This window comes from Ischnura elegans, chromosome 7 (assembly GCF_921293095.1).
Source record: "Ischnura elegans chromosome 7, ioIscEleg1.1, whole genome shotgun sequence".
NCBI classification, from domain to species: domain Eukaryota; kingdom Metazoa; phylum Arthropoda; class Insecta; order Odonata; family Coenagrionidae; genus Ischnura; species Ischnura elegans.
Window position 1 is genome coordinate 112,767,463 of NC_060252.1, and position 18,455 is coordinate 112,785,917.

Sequence of the window (18,455 nt, forward strand, 5' to 3'; positions counted from 1 at the left end):
TATATCGAATTAAATATTTTGGATGAGATGAAGAAATCATTGGAATATCGAAGGATTTACAATAGTAGTTGCGAAAACCGGTAGAAATAACGTGACAAAGTAAACCTATCTCGTTGAATAGTAAATATTTTCTGTGCGGTAGGTAAAGGACTATAAATACCTTCATTCAAGCTAGACTACGTGCCCCTACTATTAAACCTGCCAGTCCTGCCGAACAGTTCATTAGAGCGCGCCTATAAACGGTACATCCATTACTATTGTAATATTCGTGGGTACCTCTATAGTACTGTTGATAGCGTAGGTTGATAGGCAAAGACATGATTAATACATTAAACATGGGCAAAAATTATGTATTGATAGCACGGTCTTAGAATATATTGATAGTAAGATTCTTGGTAAGATTGATAGGCGCGCTCATGCGCGCGGAGGTTTTAGGTTGTTTTGCTGCGTTCAATTGTTAATTTTGTTGTTGTCGTTGTTGCCTCCTACCTCCTGAGGCCGAGTATCAACAAAATTTCATATGCAAGGCGATTTCACTGGCGGTTCTACCGTTCTGTATTTGTTAGCTGATGAATTTCTAATCCGGAAGAACTGCTGTTTGGAATCGTGGTAACAGAGTTTTAAGATTTCTATGGGATTAATCGCTGAAGAACTAGATGAAGTTAAAAAACTCTGCGAACATGTCATCCCAGGTACTAAGCTCGTCTCCTGTGTGCCGACTATGGTCAGAGTCGAAATAAGGTATACATTTTATGATTTATGTCTATGAAGTTGAGCATAATCTTCTTCATTATCACCTCGAATTATTTTTGCTCTTGTATCATCCATGAGAACTCATGTTTGATCATTTCCCCTGATCTTGCAACTTTTCACGTACGATGACTGGCATTGCCGCGGGAGAATTTTCTGTTTCATGTCCCCCGTCAGCATTTTTTAATATTCGCCTTGCATACTAACCTGTTGCTGTGCTGGTAGCTTGACATTGAAAATATGTTTTTTTGTGAGCGATGATAGAATGATCAACGGTTGAATTTTTTGCACATAGTGGCTGTTCACTTTCCAATTAAATGGTTTGTCTTGCCTAATGCGTAAATAAGTTCCTTCCTAGCGGGGTTGAACTTCCTCGCTCACATTTGCCAAAATATGGATGCTTATCGTAAAGGTTATTGGATGTGAACTGTATGTATGTCAGCTTTATTTAAACAAATGGTTAAAACGGTTTTTATTTTCCTCTTATCTCCTCCTCTTACAGACGCACAACTTTTAAGCATTTTGTTGTGTGCATTCAGTTTCCTGCTGATTATCCAAAGTCTTGCATTATCGTTGAACTTAAAAGTAAAGTTCTGTCTGCTAAATTACTGGATGGATTGACATCAATATGCGAGGGTGAAGCGAAAAAAATTCTTGGAAAACCCCAGGTAATGATAATGTTTAATCGTAGCTTATTTAATTTAGGTATTATTGACTTTGATTTTGGGCGCGGCTCAAATTTTTATTCTTTTATTTTTCTTACCATGAAGTTACTCTTTGTATACCGTGAAGTAATTTCAACTAATCTCTGAACTCCGTGTTAGTCCCAGTCGATAATGATGGTATTCGCATTAATTATCATTCAGACCAAGCTTTAGGGACTCAAAGAATGTTACTAATTTCTCCAATACATCTTTGTAAATGACCAATGCGTATCATATTGAACCCACTCAAAATTCAATTGATGAGTAGAGAGGTTATTCAGGTGAGTAATCCCGTGAGTAGGTGAATATTAATGAAGTCAACTTAATAATATTGCATTTTTTTCCCGTGTATTTAAATATCTCATTTGAAGTTATTTGCTGTGAATCTCTTAACTCATTGTAGATATGGTACAGATTATACCTCAGTTTCCAGGGTGAACTCTAGCTAAAATCGCCAAAAAATTGTAGTTTCAGACTCGGTGATGAGTATGATGAGTAGAGTGTTGAAACAGTTGCATCCCCTGGTGATAAGCACCTGCAGTTTAATGTACATATTTGGTAATCTGCTGGACCTGGAGATGTCATGAGAATCTTCATATTTTTCCTTTTGGAAACTGATGAAAAATTTGTTGTTAGAAAGATTTCTTTTGGTTGTCTGCCATAGGATTCTCATCTGATGTTAAACCTTAAGCCGTGCCCAAAATCAATGTCAATAAAACCTCAAATAAATTAGCTAGTGCATGTACAAGAATCTCACACACATTGTGTGCTTAAAAATGGGTATCACCTAGAAGTACTTCCTAAGTGCTAAGTTCATTGATAAGTTTCGTTTGTCCTGGACGGAACAAGAAGGATCTTGTCCCTTATCCCACAAATGGCATGCATTTGTGTGCAAATATCTGGCTTACTGTATCCTTTAAAAATTTTCTCTGAGTATTTCTGATAGAATATCCCTTTGCATACATCCTCTCTGCATAATGCTGATCTCTTGTGTTTGTAAGGCAATGTTCACCTATCAGAAATCAAATGTTTTCAGGGGTAATGATGGGAAATTTTTCCATGAAGGAAATAATTAAAACTTGATAATTATACTTCATGAATTTTATTAAAAATTTGGGTCATGTTTTTGTTAAAATTCATGAGATGAAATTAGCTAGTTTTATCTTTTTCCATCAGTCTACATCTAATTATCACCACAGTTAAAATGATGTAGATTAATTTTCTTAGCTTTTAATTTTGCTACTTGGGCCTGGAATTTTGTATTGGAAAGTATTTATGCCTATCATTAATTTTACATTTCCAGATTTTACCAATTTTGAAATTCCTTCGAAATTTTATTGATGAGAATCCTCTATCCTGCTGCTACGATGAAATATCTTCCATAAGGAAAAACCTGCTCACTGAAGCAGATGAGCTCAAACTAAAGCAAAAGATTTCAACAGTCAGCTTAAAGGTCTGCGAAGATTCCTACTTCTTCAAAGCCAAACTATTGGTGCCCGATGAGTATCCTCTACAGGCAGTCAGGTGAGAGTTTTTTCCTTCCTGTTGATAATCTTGGATGTGTTTGTTTGACAAGACTGATCCAAGGGGAAATTTTTATGTGCATGGATAATAATAATAATAGTATTTATTTGCCCAGAGATTGATAACAGCATTGTGCATCAATATAAGGCACGTCAATGAATTACACAAAGTGCATGTACAAGATAATATAAAATACAATCTTAAAAAATGGTATATATAACTAAAATTAATCACTCATTCCACTCCTTTAAAAATTTGAATCAAAGAATTCTTTTAAAGAGTAGAACATTTTGGAGAGGAAAAAGTTGAACGCCTTTTTCCTATATACTTCGGTACCTATCTTAATTTTGAGGTCCAGGGGTAAATGATGGTAAATATTTAACCCCATGGACGTTGGTCCATGCTTTGCAATAGTAGTCCAAACAAAATTTGGGTGAAAGTCCTTATGCCTTCTGGTATTATAGTTATGAATCATATCATTTGTCACATAGTCTACTAGATTTTTTTGGACAGACACACAAACAGCATACATATAAACACTAGGAATTGGCAGTAACCGAAGTCTCTTAAACAGCGGGAGAAATGGTGTATGCACTGGAACGTTGCACATAAGTCTTATTACACATTTTTGTATCTTGAAGATAATGTCTGCATGGGGAGAAGAACCCCGAAACAGGATGCTAAACATCACTTGCGTATAAAATTCACCATGGTAAATGGCTAGCAGTACTTCAGGACTTACTGTCCTCCTTATGCTTCTTATAAGAAAGCATAATGAGCTTAGCTTACTACGAAGTTTGTTTATGTGTTCATCCCAAGAAATGGTATGGGTCAATGTTAGTCCAAGAAATTGTGTATAGAGGATTTGCGGGATACAGTTACCATCAATATCCACGGAAATCGGAGCAGGGGCTTTGTTCTTAGTGGTGAAGTGTATTAGACCAGACTTGTTGGCATTCAGTATTAGATGATTTTGGAGGCACCAATCAGACAATAAATTTGTGACACGGTCCGCCCTCATAATGATAATGATGGGTGGAGAGTTGTCAAATAATTAGAACCAGTGGTGGGTGGTGGTAATTTAACCAGGGTGTGCATTATAGCAGATATACGATGATTTATTTATATTATGCTAATCCTAATCCATTAGCATCATATTTCTTGGTAATAGAATGCATAACATGCAAGACATATCGCTGAATGATCCTTCAGAACTGAATCTAATTCTGCTGCAAAGTCAATCAGACCTTGAAAAACGTACAGATTGGCGGATTCTGCAGTTTCATCATGTCGCCCTAATGCAATAGCTCTGATGCACCACAGAATCATACGCAATTTATGATTAGAGATGAGAAATAATGATTTTTGGCTACTTCTGAATTTTGTTATTCAACATTCCATCTGAGAGCACTGTCAAGTTGTTCTCTAATCTAATCTAATTCAGCATTCATATCACTCTTAGAACTTTTGTGCTTTTCAGCCTTTTGTGTTAAGTGAGAAAGATCACTAAATCCACCTTTCGTCAAAATGGTGGGTTTGTCAAGAGCAAGCATTAGGCACGATAGCAGAAATTTGACACAACAACGATTTATTATTATTAATACACATTGCTGCAAGTAGGCTATTGCCTGGTAGCAGCATTAGATGTACATGAATAACAAATTCTAAACAATATATAGAAACAGAATAGATATCCATGGTGAAAATAATACAAAAATTCTAATCTCATACAGCTAAAAATTTAACATTGTCCCAATAAACCAATTTCAAACAATCCATTAAATACATTAATTCTAATATAATACAACTAAAAAATGACGTTGACCCAATTTCACACTCTCCCTTTTAAACCACTATGTAATTAATCAATAAGTGATGCACACTTCTTCCTAAAAATTTTGGCTATTGCAGGGAAGATCTTAAAAATAACTTCAGGTAGGTCATTCCACTCCTTTATTCCTCTCTGTAGGAAGGATTTTCTCAAAATGTCTGTTTTCTGTTTTTTTTAACTTGATTTTAAATTTATGGTCTTTCCTTCCTATGTAGCAGGGTGAGTCCAGCTTCAGACCTATTTCTTTCCAACCCTGCTCATTGGTAAAAGCTTTGTACACCCCGCAATACCTATTTATGGTTCTTCTCACTTTTAGAGTCTTTCGCTAACCCTTTCAAGCTTAGAAGATTCATTTTTACAGTAGGTATCCCACACCGAAGTTGCATATTCAAGTACAGGTCGAACCATGGGCATGTAGGCCATTTCCTTATTTTCTTTTTTGCTCTCTTTTTTATTCCACATGACCCAATGCAGGGTTTTAAATGATCTCCCTACCACCTGATCAATATGCACTCCCCAATCAAGATTAGATGTGAAATTAACCCCTAAGTATTTTAAGTCACTAACTTTGGAAATATTTTCCCTGAGCAAGCTGTATGACCGATTCTCCATGTTTCTCCTTCTCGTGAATGTAATTTGCTTGCATTTTCCCGTATTCACATCCATTTTGTTGGAGATTATCCCTGAAGATATTTTGTTCAGGTCATTTATAAGGATACACGGGTCTTCCCTGCCTTTGATCCTTCGGTAGATTATGCAATCATCCGTGAAAAGTCGTATTTTGGAGTCAACTCCCACATGGATGTCATTAATACAGTAAAACCTCCGTACAACGAATTTGAGGGGACCGGGAAAATCATGACTTCGCTGTAGAGGGTTTCGTTGTATAGGGGTAACGAGCGGGTTGCGTCTTCTCAGGGGCACAAAGTGTTCCGTGTGCTTTACGATGCAAGTCGAGTAAATTTATCAATCTTGCTTCATTCGCCATTAAAACCTTCCCTAGAGTACTGATAAACAATTTTTATTTTTTGCCTTCTAATACCGTGGCTATCACCGCGTGATTTTCAATCTGCGTATTTCTTATTGAAATTACTATTTTCATCATCCATTCTACTCTACGTCTCATCGCTTACTTTAACTATGGCCTAAAATTTAAGGAGCGCCAAAATTAATGTCAAAGGATCACGTCTTAAAGAGTGATCCATAATTTTCCTGAGTATCTAGTCGGCATTATTCTTTGAGTGCAATAATTGAAGTCGATATGAAATGGCAGTTTTGTGCAGCAAATTTTGCCTGAAAGAGCAATATTGCCCAAAGACTTATGAAATAAAGTGCATTGTTGGCATCCTATTGAAATTCCGGTAAATATCTATGTTCGTGACCGGTATGTACTAATATCTTTAAACGACGATGGAAGTTAGGTGGGGCGTGTTAGTTACCACGAGTAAAATCGTGGAAGTCGGCAATCGAAGTAACAATGGCAATCTCAGATGATAATGCATTCAGTATGACCGATACTCCTCTCAGTTATGACTTAATAGAAGCTGGACACGATCGGTATTCTGCTGGTACACCCATTCAGGGTTCCCACTCAACCGTGAAAACCTTAAAACCGTGAATTAGCAGTGAATTTCGTCTACCGTGAAAAAACCTGGAAAAAGCCGTGAATTTCGTCCTAAAACCTTAAAAATCTCTCAATCTTGATAATAATACCTTCCCAGAAATTTTCAACTTCGTTCGTAGCGAGCGCACTTCTATTCATTGTGGCGAGCATCGTCGCATGGGTTAGAAAAGCGTGGGAACGAATGTTGCCTGAAGAAAAAAAAAATCTTTTCCCAGCGCAGGCCTTTTCTCTCCCCCTCCTGAAATATGACACCACTTCTCATCAGCTTGTTTACTTTCCTCCACTGGCTTGGTTTCCCCTCCCTCGGTCACTGCTTAGTCCCCCTTCCACCCAATTAGGCTTCCCACTGGCTGCAGCGACCACTTTCGAAACTAAATCTAGATGGCATTTGTGTCGAAAAATTTGAACGTTTATTCAGCACCCTCAAACCTGTGATTGGAAGACCGCTAACCTTGACAACCTGCTATGCGCTGTGGACACTACCACACTACGCTCCCTGCGTTTGAACCGGGCGACAGCGAGCTTTCGGCGTGACGTTACTAATTCTTGCGCGTTGCGGCCTGAAAACGAGAGAAGATTTCTGCTTATGGCAACACAGCATTACACGATTTTCGCATGCGTCGACCTGGGACTTGCCAGTTTTACGTCGCAACCGGAAAGTTTGTGTGGAAATATTTGACGAGTGATAATGTAAAGTGAAAGTGAAAATAACATGTTTCATCAGGTATTTATTATGTCTTTATATATTTCAAACCAAGTGAATTATAATGTACCTATTTGCACCTATCTAAGACAAGGTTTTTTTCCTCCTAACTCATGCAGAAAAGAGGGTTCGTCTTACAATCGAATGCAAAATTCTCGACGTCAATCGGGTTGCATAATTTTCGTCGGAAAAAATATGGATACCTGAGGTTGCCACCTAATGTATATATAGCTATACAACGAAAAATAAACGTCAAAAATACCTGAACAGTAATTTAGCTTATTTAATTTTGTGTTTAAGTGAAAAACTATGTATTGCCATTTTAGGCAGCAGGTAAAGCGTGCGTGCCAATCAATCGCCGGGTGCACTTCTGCCGTGTCCGCGAGATCGCCTGCTTTACCCTGGGTTCGGCTCCATTCAAGTTAGAGCTAGATCAACTTACAAACTTTTTGTGTGATTGATTACAATTTACCTAAATTTTAACCAGAGGCGGATCCAGGATTTCTTTCTGGGGAGTGGGGAGCACAAGCAAAGCCGTATCCAGGGGGGGCACAAGGATACCTCATGATACAAAACGAGCGCAATGATAATGTGACCGTATTCAAAATCTTACATGTTTTTTTAAGTGTCTGGGGGGTATGTGCCCCCGTGCCCCTCCCTAGATCTGCCTAGGATTGTAACGTTAAAGCCTCAATGCCGTCGCGATATAAACTGCTACAAAGTCGTTCCATTTTTCCCAGAGCAACAGTATGAAGGGAACATGATTTGCCTCTGATTAGAGAGATCGATTCAGTTTTGGTTTCGGAGTATTACGATAGCAGAGAAAAGAAGTCATTACACTGCCGCTTTCAAAAGAAAAGTTATACGGTGGAACCTCGATCTATCGTTCCCGCATTGATCGTTCGCCGTTTCTGATCCCAAATAAAGTTCCTTATAGACAATGTAATTTTTTCCCGCATCTATCGTTCCCCGAAGTATCGTTTCTCGCATTGATCGTTTGAAGATTGCGGTTCCGACGCATAATTTTCCCGCATCCATCGTTAGACGAAAATGAGACGAAATAAATACAATGTGTCATTTATGGCTAATAACGAATAGCACATAGTTGGAATCTTCCCCAAGAGATTGAACTACCATTGGGAGAAGCTCACAATCAGTGCCGTGGGAGAGTAACATTAGCGCATTTCCCAAGATCCATTCAGCATTCGCCTCCCCTCTTCCGACGCTTTCATCTTCTACAAAATAAAAAAAGGTACCAGCTCACGCAGGGATTGTATTACGAAGACCTTAGCTTCGAAAAAAATATCGAGTTACACGAGATCAATAGAAACGTATTTCGCGCTCCCCCCCTATTCTCATCTTTTTCAGCCTAACTCCTTCAATGTTCCCAGTTCCTGGAGGTCAACTGCTGCATGAGTCACCTATTAGCCCAAAAGGTATCTAACAGTGATATTCAGCAATTGCTATTATGCTTTTATTAGATTGAAATGTTAGTAATTTGCGCGAAATAAAAAAAAACGAGACCAAACACGACGTATTTTAAGCAAGGAAATAGATGGAAAAATACGATGGTGATTTTTGGCGAAACGCGACATCCTCGTAGCTGAGCTTCTCGGCAGTTAATACGGAATTTTGTTCCGAAAATATGATACCAGGTTGTTATCAGTTATCAATTTACGAGCTATACTATAAGTCTCACTTGTCAGAGTTACTGACAAAGGGATATCTTCTCAGGATTTTTGTTTCTCCCTACTAACAATTCGAATTCATCTGCTCATCTGGCGCTACGATAGTTAGAAAAGAATAGAATAGATTAGGATAGAATTTTATTGTTCGAGGACTAGTGTCCTATGGAACAGGATTACAATTTAACATTTTTTAGTTTTGGTGCTGCAAATGGACAATATACCAACTATTTGAATTTCATACCTGCGCATTACATGCCAATAGAAACATTCGTAAATATTCATAAAGGAGTATACATATGTTAACATAGACAAAATTCCAATTACATGACAGTGAAAACATGCTTAGGTATTCATACAAGATTATACACAAGGGAAAAAAATACAAAGTATAAATTATGCATCTCTTCTGAAGCTATATACACCCACATGTGTGAAATATACAGTAAAACTTCGATTTTACGCACTTTGATTTTACACCAAGTCTCGTTTTTACGCAGCGACACTCAAGTCCGGCCGGAAAGCATAGGGAATCGCAATGGTGAAACTTCGATTTTACATCTTTTCTTGATTTTACGCAGTTTTTCGATTTTGCGCAGCATAACCCCAGACCCAAAGAGGCCGCTAAGCTTGATTTTACGCAGTTGCCTTTCGACTTGTTTTGAAAACCCCGACTGGAGCAATATGAAGTTAGGTTATTTATTCGTCTTAATGAGTTGCAAAAAAGAATACAGGAACAGTTGAAATGACGTCGCGCTGTTGAGCGCGAAACTAAAAACATCGCAAATCTAATTATTGCTTCCTCTTGCGCCCTCTCAGTAATATTTCAGGCTCCTTTACGAACGCGAATATCGCTTTTAGTTCAAATGTGCCGTAGAAGGATATCGAAACCTAAAACATACGGCAATCACCGTGTATGCGTAACTACTTTTGATAAAGACTGATGATCGCCGGAGATATTAACATTATCACCTTTCGTTTATTATTCGACTTATAGGTCGAAGCTGTTTGTAACATATTTATTGTAATTACAGTAGACGGTCGAGTTAATCCGGAATTATGAACTACGGAATATCTATCCCTAACGGAAAGTTTTCCAGAATTTTGCCAACGCCATGTTTTCCGTCGCCCCAGCGAAATATAACGGCGAAAAGACCCGTTAAATATCCTCCCGCGCCAAAATTTTGGCTTCCAAGGTGATCCAAAAAAGACCGTCGTACTTCTAGTATGGATTTAAGTCGATGGTGATTCAACACGATGGTAAAAGCAGCATGCGTTGTCACATTCCGCGGGCTAACCCCACATCTGCGGGACGAATGGAGGCGAGGGAAAATTGCTTGCGCTGTGCGCTTATCAGAACTGACTCATCTTGTATCTCATTGTCAGTGGGTTTAAATGAAACATAGTTGGAACTTGAATAGCTAATAGCTTAACTCCGCTAGGTGGAAAGCGTTTATTTTTAACGGAACGGGAGTACACCCATGTCTCGTATAGCGCAATTTCGATTAGCGCAATTTCGATATAGCGCAAATTCGTTCCTCGGGGAAACATTGCAACGCAGTGTAGCCTAATCAAAAATCTTAAACTCTCTCGTGATAAAACGTGAACTTGCGCTAAGTACACACGAAATTTCTATCAATTTACGCATATTAATATTATTTCTTGCCGCAAATCTTCTTTTTTGTTTATATATTAATCGAAATTCATAGCTGCGCAATTGCCAAAAGTATTACTCGTCATTGGGTCTAGATAGCCGGCCTACCGAAGATTTATCTCGTCTCCTTAACAGAATGATAATAAATAATTTAGATCGTTAATTAAGCGTGGGGCTAGTGGAAATGAGTTTTTTTTTCAGCAATACGGTTTGAGACGTATTTTTGCCGTCGTAGGTTACCGGGCGATTGACTTCCAGGTAGAGTCTACGCTAAAGCCTTCAAGGTCATCGGTATTCACGGGGGAGAAATGGAGCGGTGACCGAGTTGCGCATGAATAGCATCAACACATTAAAGGGTCCGCTATAGAGTCTTAAACACAATGGCTTCGTTCCCTCCCCGCAGTCATAGCCCTTCTGCGTCTCAGGAATACAGTTCAGCAGAAGAAGGTGATTTAGATAGAGCCATACAGAGTAAAAACCAAGAGAATATGGCAAAAAATAGGAATGCGTGTAGAAAAATCAAGAATTTATCAAGAAAAACCATAACCTAGAAGAGGACTTGAGAGAGGTCATTTGTTTTGAAAATGGAGAGCGTCAAAGCGATATTGCGTGGAAGTTTAAACTCACGATGCCTTATTCTGAATAAAGACGAAGCTAAAATATCAGTGACCTCAGCCGCACCAACTTCAACCAAGCGGTCTACACATACGGAAAGTTCATGGTGAATCAGTACAAAAAGACGAGAGTGGTAATCGCTCCGAGACATAAAGTGAAAGCTCCGGTTGGTTCCAGAATTTAAACGGCAAGCAGGTATTTTCAGTGCGGCGATATCAGGAGAATCTGCAAGTGTTGATAGCGCAGCCACCACAACATTTTCTGATGAACTCCAAGCTGTTATTGAAAGTGGCTCCTTTCCCCCTCAACTAGTTTTTAGTGTTGATGAGACGATATTCTTTTGGAAAAGAATGCATTCTCGTTCATTTATTTTCAGGGAAGGAAAACCTGGGTCAGGTTTCAAGGCATTTAAAGACTGTTTCACGTAGCTGCTAATGACTCGGAGGACTTCAAATTAAAATGATTTATCATTCATAAACTCCGCTAGCTATGAAATGGCATTTAAAGTAGCATTTTCCTGTCATTTCGATGAGCGACAAAAGGGCCTGGGTGACACAATAGTTGTTTTTAGACTAGTTTGAAAAATCATCAACTGCCGGCAACGAATTACGATCCCCTGAGATAGCAGATGTTAGCCCACCCGCACGACAGGATGGAATTTCGAAAGCACGTAAGAATTTTTTTTAACGTGAATAAAAGTCTTTGAATGCGTGAATACTATCTTTAAAGATGTTTTAAACTATAAATATTTATAGAAATAATGTTTTCTAAGGCTTTTTATGGGAATATTGATGTTTTAGAGGGAATTCAATACCCAAGACCTATGCTACCAGGAACGCATCCCTATCTTCCCTATGTTAAAACGCTCTCGTATAACGCAAATTCGTATAGCGCAAAGACCCCAAGGAACGCATCCCTTGCGCTATACGAGACATGGGTGTAAATGCCCTCGGAGAATAACTCGCGTCGTCAATCGTCATGTAATTATTGAAGCAAATTCAAGACGTGAATGAGAAGGCAGTCCCTTTAAACTCAGGAATGGCTGAACACTATTAAATCGAAATACAAAAAGTGTCAGGTGTTGTTATCAGATATGGGGAAGCAAAATATTACGTGAAGATGAGTCACACGGCTTGTGAGTCGAAGGTCCCGGCGCTGAATTCGCGGAAGAATGCCGACAGAGAAGCTAGATAAACAGATTCAATCCCGGTAGTTTCAATCTACTAATGCAAAATTTCATGGGGAAATGCTTTTTTAATGCGTAAAAATTATAAAGAGGGAAAATTGTTCCAGACTGTTGATAATTTTTTTATTCATCACTGGCGACATGACGGCAGTTGCGCGGTTATTAAATAGCTCACTTAAAAAAAGTGATCTTATCACCGGAAAAATCTGAATTTCTGAATATCCCGGGTCCCGTGTGCTCCATATTATCTATGGTATGCTATTTGGAAGGAGGTAATCCACAGCTGGGGTCATTATAGCGCCATAAAGTTAAGGTTGGGGGGATAGGAACCCTATGTTGGCATTAGCTAGGTTGCAATGATGGGCTCCAAAGGAACCAGGACTTAACGTCCCATCTGCTGGACAGCGTGGTGCACTGGAAGTGCCCTCCACATTACAGTCAAGGGATATTGCCATCTCTGATGAGTTTCTGCTACTGCCAGGACTTGAACCCAGGCCCACTGGGTGTAAAGCCTTTGTGATGTATTAGCGCAATTTTGCTCCCAGTTAATGGGGTTGATTAGGATGACTATCCTCAGATATCTCATTTCTTAACCCTCCAATCTTTGTTTGTCTGCAGGTGGTTAAACGGATTTCCTGAAAACTGCTTTTAACCCTTTCACTCCCAAGCGGCCGATATATCGGCCGCGGCCTTCCTACCCAACACGCCCAAGCGGCCGATTAATCGGCCGCTTGCTTAGAGCAATATTTCACATAAACTATGATGTGTTATTATTTAATTAATTTTTATAATGAATGTATACATATTTTGCTATCCTTAGGTATTTTTTATATAATTTAATTTATACTTTTGATATTTTAATGGACGCTCTTTCTTTAACTCTTTGTAAAATCTGACTCATTTTGTCGAAATTCTTATGCCACTTTATAACTACGCGAAATTAGAAAATGTGTACGTCATTGTTGCTAACTATCGTTTATAAGTTATATTGAGGATAAATTCTAATAAATATTCAATTGAAATGTTCTTTTTCTGTAATTTTTTATGTAAACTGACAGCTTATTGAACTCCTTTTTTTCCTCTCGTAAATTGCCGCCACGGCTGAATAATGACCTTATGATGTTCTCAACAAGCTTAGGCACGCTTTTACGCGTGATTTATTGTTATTCACTTCACTACATCACGTTCGTCTTTATTCGTGTAATACACTGGTGCGTATGACTCCGCTCTTTCCACGACGTAACATTTTATCTAACCTCTGATCTCCCGCCCGCTGCAATTATATTTCGACGTCTCCTTATTACAATCAAATCCTTTTTCGGTATCGACATACATTTCAAAGGAATCGTCTTATCTGACTTACATTATTACATTTTATTCACAAGGAAACAATACTTCTTGTTTACAGGAAGAGTACACTAAGGGTAAGATTATCGTGCGTGGCGCGCGAATAAAATGTTTTCAGCGAACCTCAGCAAGTGGCCGATAACGTCGCCGAATAGTTGCCGTGAAAGTGATGGCTTCACAGTTTTTTATCCTAATCTTCCTTATCTACGTAAGTGATTCATTGTGTCACTGCTTTGCTGACACCTACTTTGTGGGCAACTTCTGTGGGCGTCATCAGTTACAAATGTAATGGTTTGCATGCGGGGTCCTGACGGCTTAGTTTGCATCAACTCGCGCGTATCAGAGGTCGGATACTTTTCTTCGCGTTGTGTTTTCTGTGCATTGAGTCACTTGAATTTGCGATAAGTTCATCATTGCAGCGAAATCTGCGTATAAAAGTCTTGTGCCTTTTTTAGTGGTGTGAGTGATATTTTTCAAAATAAAAATCACCAATAATGGCTGGACCATCACGCGTAACGGACAAGGATATTTTGGAAATTTTAGACAGTTCATCCAATCAAAGTGAATCAGACTACAACGAAAGTGACAGTGAGTCGGGGAACAATAGTGATGGAGATCGGCATTCGTTTCAGTCTTCGGGTGAGCTGGACACTGACGAAGACAGTGACAACGGAGAATGGAGGGAAGTACAAGCTAATGAAGAACAAATACCCACTAAGTTCAAGTTCCAAGAAGTAAGTGGACCCAAGAAAGCCCCACCACCTAACTCGCCACCAATTCTTTATTTTAGACTTTTTTTTACGGACCTTCTTTTGAACCTCTTCGTCACTGAAACAAATAGATATGCAAAACAAAACATTACCTCTCATTCAGGAAGATCATCACCACCACTGAAGTGGGAAACAGTTACAATTGCGGAAATGAAAGGATTCCTAGCCTGTATTTTGAACATGGGAATTATACGGAAGCCCACCATAGCTTCATATTGGTCGACTTTGCCTTCTCAGAGTACCCCTTGGTTCAGAAAAATGTTTCCGCGGAATCGCTTCCAGCAAATTTTGCGATTCTTTCATTTGGTTGACCCTAAAAAATGTACGGCCCGTAACGATCCCAGATATGACCCTTGCATCAGGTATCAACCCCTTGTTGACCATGCAAATAATGTATTTAGATACCATTATACCCCTCACGAAACTCTGAGTGTAGATGAAAGTCTGGTGGGGACAAAAAACCGTACAAGTTTGTTGCAGTACCTGCCAAATAAGCACCATCACCGCTGGGGAATCAAATTTTGGATGCTGTGTGATGCTGTATCAAACTATTGCTTAGGTTTCTTTACCTACAAAGGTAGATCAAATGATGAAGAAAGGATGGAGGTGAAGGAACATGGCCTGGGATATGCAGTGGTACTGAAACTCCTTCAGATGAACAATTATTTATACAAAGGCTACCATGTTTTTGTGGACAATTTTTTTATGTCAGTTCCCTTAGTGAACAAACTTTACCAAATGGGTACATATATTACAGGAACTGTTAGAAAAAACCGAAAATTCCTGCCCGAGTTTTTCAAAAAGAAGTTCACCGTTGGGGAAAAAATGTTTTGCCGTTCCGGCTGTATTCTAGCCAGTGCATTTAGGGAAAAAATTTCTCAAAAAGGACCTGTGATCCTTCTTTCAAGTAAGGCGACTGCAAGGAATAGTGAAGTGACAAAATTGAGACAAGGCCGCGAGAAAAAAACTGTGAAACCGGAAGTAATTTTGGAATATAACAAGTACATGGGAGGTGTAGACTCTTCAGACATGATGCTCTATGTATATTTAGATGAAAGGAAAACATTAAAATATTGGAAGAAAGTAGCGTTCAACATTATTGGTAGGATGGTTTTGAATAGCTACATAATATATAAGGAAAGTTTCAAAGAACCTGGAAAGCCTCTGACAAGACTTATGTACACAGTTAGTATAATTGAAAACTTAGGAGCTGAGTGGTTGAATTTCAGGGAAGAGTGCGAAGTGAGGGGCCGTATTTCACCGGGAATAAGGAAACTGGGTGGGAGAAAAGAATACAGATGCTGTGTCTGCAGCACAAAGGAACAAAGAAGAAGATCCAGAACAGTGTGCGTCAGATGCAACAGGGGTTTGCATGGGGAGTGTTTGCGTAAGCATAAGTGCTAAAAGAGTGATTGTGAACAAAAGGAAAAATTTATTCCTACGTGATATTTTAAACGTGAAACTAATCAAAAGTGTACCTATGTACTTATTCCATTAACAACTTGAACAAATAATGAAAAATCCTCCGTGAAATAATTTTCATCATAATTTTTTTGCCCTCGTTTTTATAGAAATAACATTGCATATGTAAGTCATTCATTTGTTTAAATAAATGCAATGTTAACATTTAAACAATTCCTTTAGCTTTAATTTAAAATAGCAATAATTTGTATTATTTAAGGCCTAGATATATATATATATATATATACATTTCAAATTCACATTCACACAGGTCGCCACAGGCGAATATACAATCATAATAACAAATAATAGAAATTGAAAGAAAGAGATAGAAACATAAATGCAGGACGATGACACACTGTGGCGTGGAGATGGAATGAAGGCCGAAAACACATGGAAAAAAGTTCACCTGAACCGGGAATCGAACCACGGACCTTCTGCTTTCCGGGCAGATGCTCAGACCACCGAGCTATCCAGGCTAATCTAATCTCCAGTGTTTTCGGCGGGGGTTTATACACCAAATCCCCCAAGGTCTAGCCCTATCATTTGGCCAAGAGATGGCTCTGGGCGTAGGTCCCGCCACGAACGAAGAATTCAACGCGGACAGAAGAAGAAATGGAATTAAAGATGGTCACAATCACACAGACAGCAGGATAGATATAGAACATGCGTTTCGGGGAACGCTGATCCCAAGAAGAGGAAACGAACCATATAGGTCGTTCGTGGCGGGACCTACGCCCAGAGCCATCTCTTGGCCAAATGATAGGGCTAGACCTTGGGGGATTTGGTGTATAAACCCCCGCCGAAAACACTGGAGATTAGATTAGCCTGGATAGCTCGGTGGTCTGAGCATCTGCCCGGAAAGCAGAAGGTCCGTGGTTCGATTCCCGGTTCAGGTGAACTTTTTTCCATGTGTTTTCGGCCTTCATTCCATCTCCACACCACAGTGTGTCATCGTCCTGCATTTATGTTTCTATCTCTTTCTTTCAATTTCTATTATTTGTTATTATGATTATATATATATATATATATATATAATATATATACATATTTCATTGTTTTTTTACAGAAGACTGGCTTAGGCACTGCTCAAAAGTGATTGTGACAGATTTAAACAATTAAATTTTTATGACAACAATTTTTTTGTTTATGCTTAAAAAAATTAGATAGATCTATCAAAAACTAAATTTTTAATGTAACTAATTTTCAATAATAGCAAAATGAAAAAAATACTACGAATCAATAAGCCATAAAGTTAAGTTTTTCTTAAAAACATTTTAAAGTATTAATTTTATAAATTTATTAATGCAAAACTAAAATTTATATATAATGATAATTAACATTTTTGAAAACGTCATTTATTTTTACATATGTGTGATTTTTTTCCATGTCTATAAAACCTAAAATAAATCCATGAGAATTTTTAAGAAAAGTACTAATAATTTCATAAAAAAACCCTTGGGAATTTTGGGTATTCACATTGAAAAATGCTTGGGAGTGAAAGGGTTAATGAGAATATTCTCGAAAATTAGCTTTTATGCGAGCATTTAGTACCACCATTCCAAAATTTCTCCTGGTTAATAGAAGAAATCTTATTGCCAGAAATGCCAATTCCACCATGTTGTTCAACCATGGGAAACATTGTTCAGGAATGCAACATTGTTTCTCTTAAGGTAACATGTCATCTGTGGTGTTGCTGTGAGTAAATAAGATTATAAGGCTTCATTTTCTTGCCTCCAAATGAGTAATTGAATCCGGGAAACATATCTGATGCGATTGAAAAGGATTTCATACTCTTTTACCATGAAACCTCAAACATGAGACTTTTTCTGGTTCTGGCTTAAATCAGAACTATACAAAAGTATATAACTAAGCGCTATAAAAATATTTGAGAAAATGTTATCCTGAAAATTATACTCCTCCTCAATACCAAGTCTTGATTTTACACACTTTGATTTTACACAGTGCCCATATTTCGGTCCCTCCAACTGCGTAAAATCAAAGTTCTACTGTATATACATACATATACACTTATACTATATGCACACTTTCTTATTATTGTTCTTTGGACAAGAAACCAAATTATTTTTCATTCGGTGTGCACAAAAGGTAACATACATACAAGAGTACATATACCCATGTAAACATTAACAAAAAATAAATTATACACATCTTCAGAAAATGAATAGTTACAAATATACCAACATAATATATACAGGCGGTCCCCGACTTTCGCACACAATGCGTTCCCGAAAATGTGTACGAAAGTCGAATGTACGAAAGTTGAACCATTGACTTCCATACTTATTAGGGGTTACGTTCCAAAAGATCGTAATATACGTACTAAAACCTTTTTTTCACGGATTTTATTTCAATTCACTAAATTTTAATAACATATGTTAATACAATTCCTCAATTCATCTAATTTCTTTCGAAAATACGCAGAAAATGTAGATAAAAATTAAAAAAAAAAACAAGAAATGCATTGACTATCGAGTGAAACATCCTCTTGGCGTTTAAGTTGACATTCCAGTTATTACGTCCACTATAAATAAAAAGACATATCAAGAAGCATAACAAAATGTAATTGTTGAACCCGCA

General features: G+C 38.1%; 1 protein-coding gene across 1 annotated transcript in view; it reads left to right on the top strand.

Annotated features, from left to right (window-relative positions):
- The first annotated feature begins 458 nt into the window (after positions 1 to 458).
- Positions 459 to 18,455, top strand: part of LOC124162189 — a 37,295-nt gene continuing 19,298 nt past the window's right edge. The window contains exons 1-3 of the mRNA XM_046538625.1: positions 459 to 741; positions 1,253 to 1,418; positions 2,758 to 2,978. Of these exons, the coding sequence (XP_046394581.1) occupies positions 632 to 741; positions 1,253 to 1,418; positions 2,758 to 2,978 (497 nt within the window). The 5' untranslated portion in view covers positions 459 to 631. The remainder of the gene's footprint in view (positions 742 to 1,252; positions 1,419 to 2,757; positions 2,979 to 18,455) is intronic.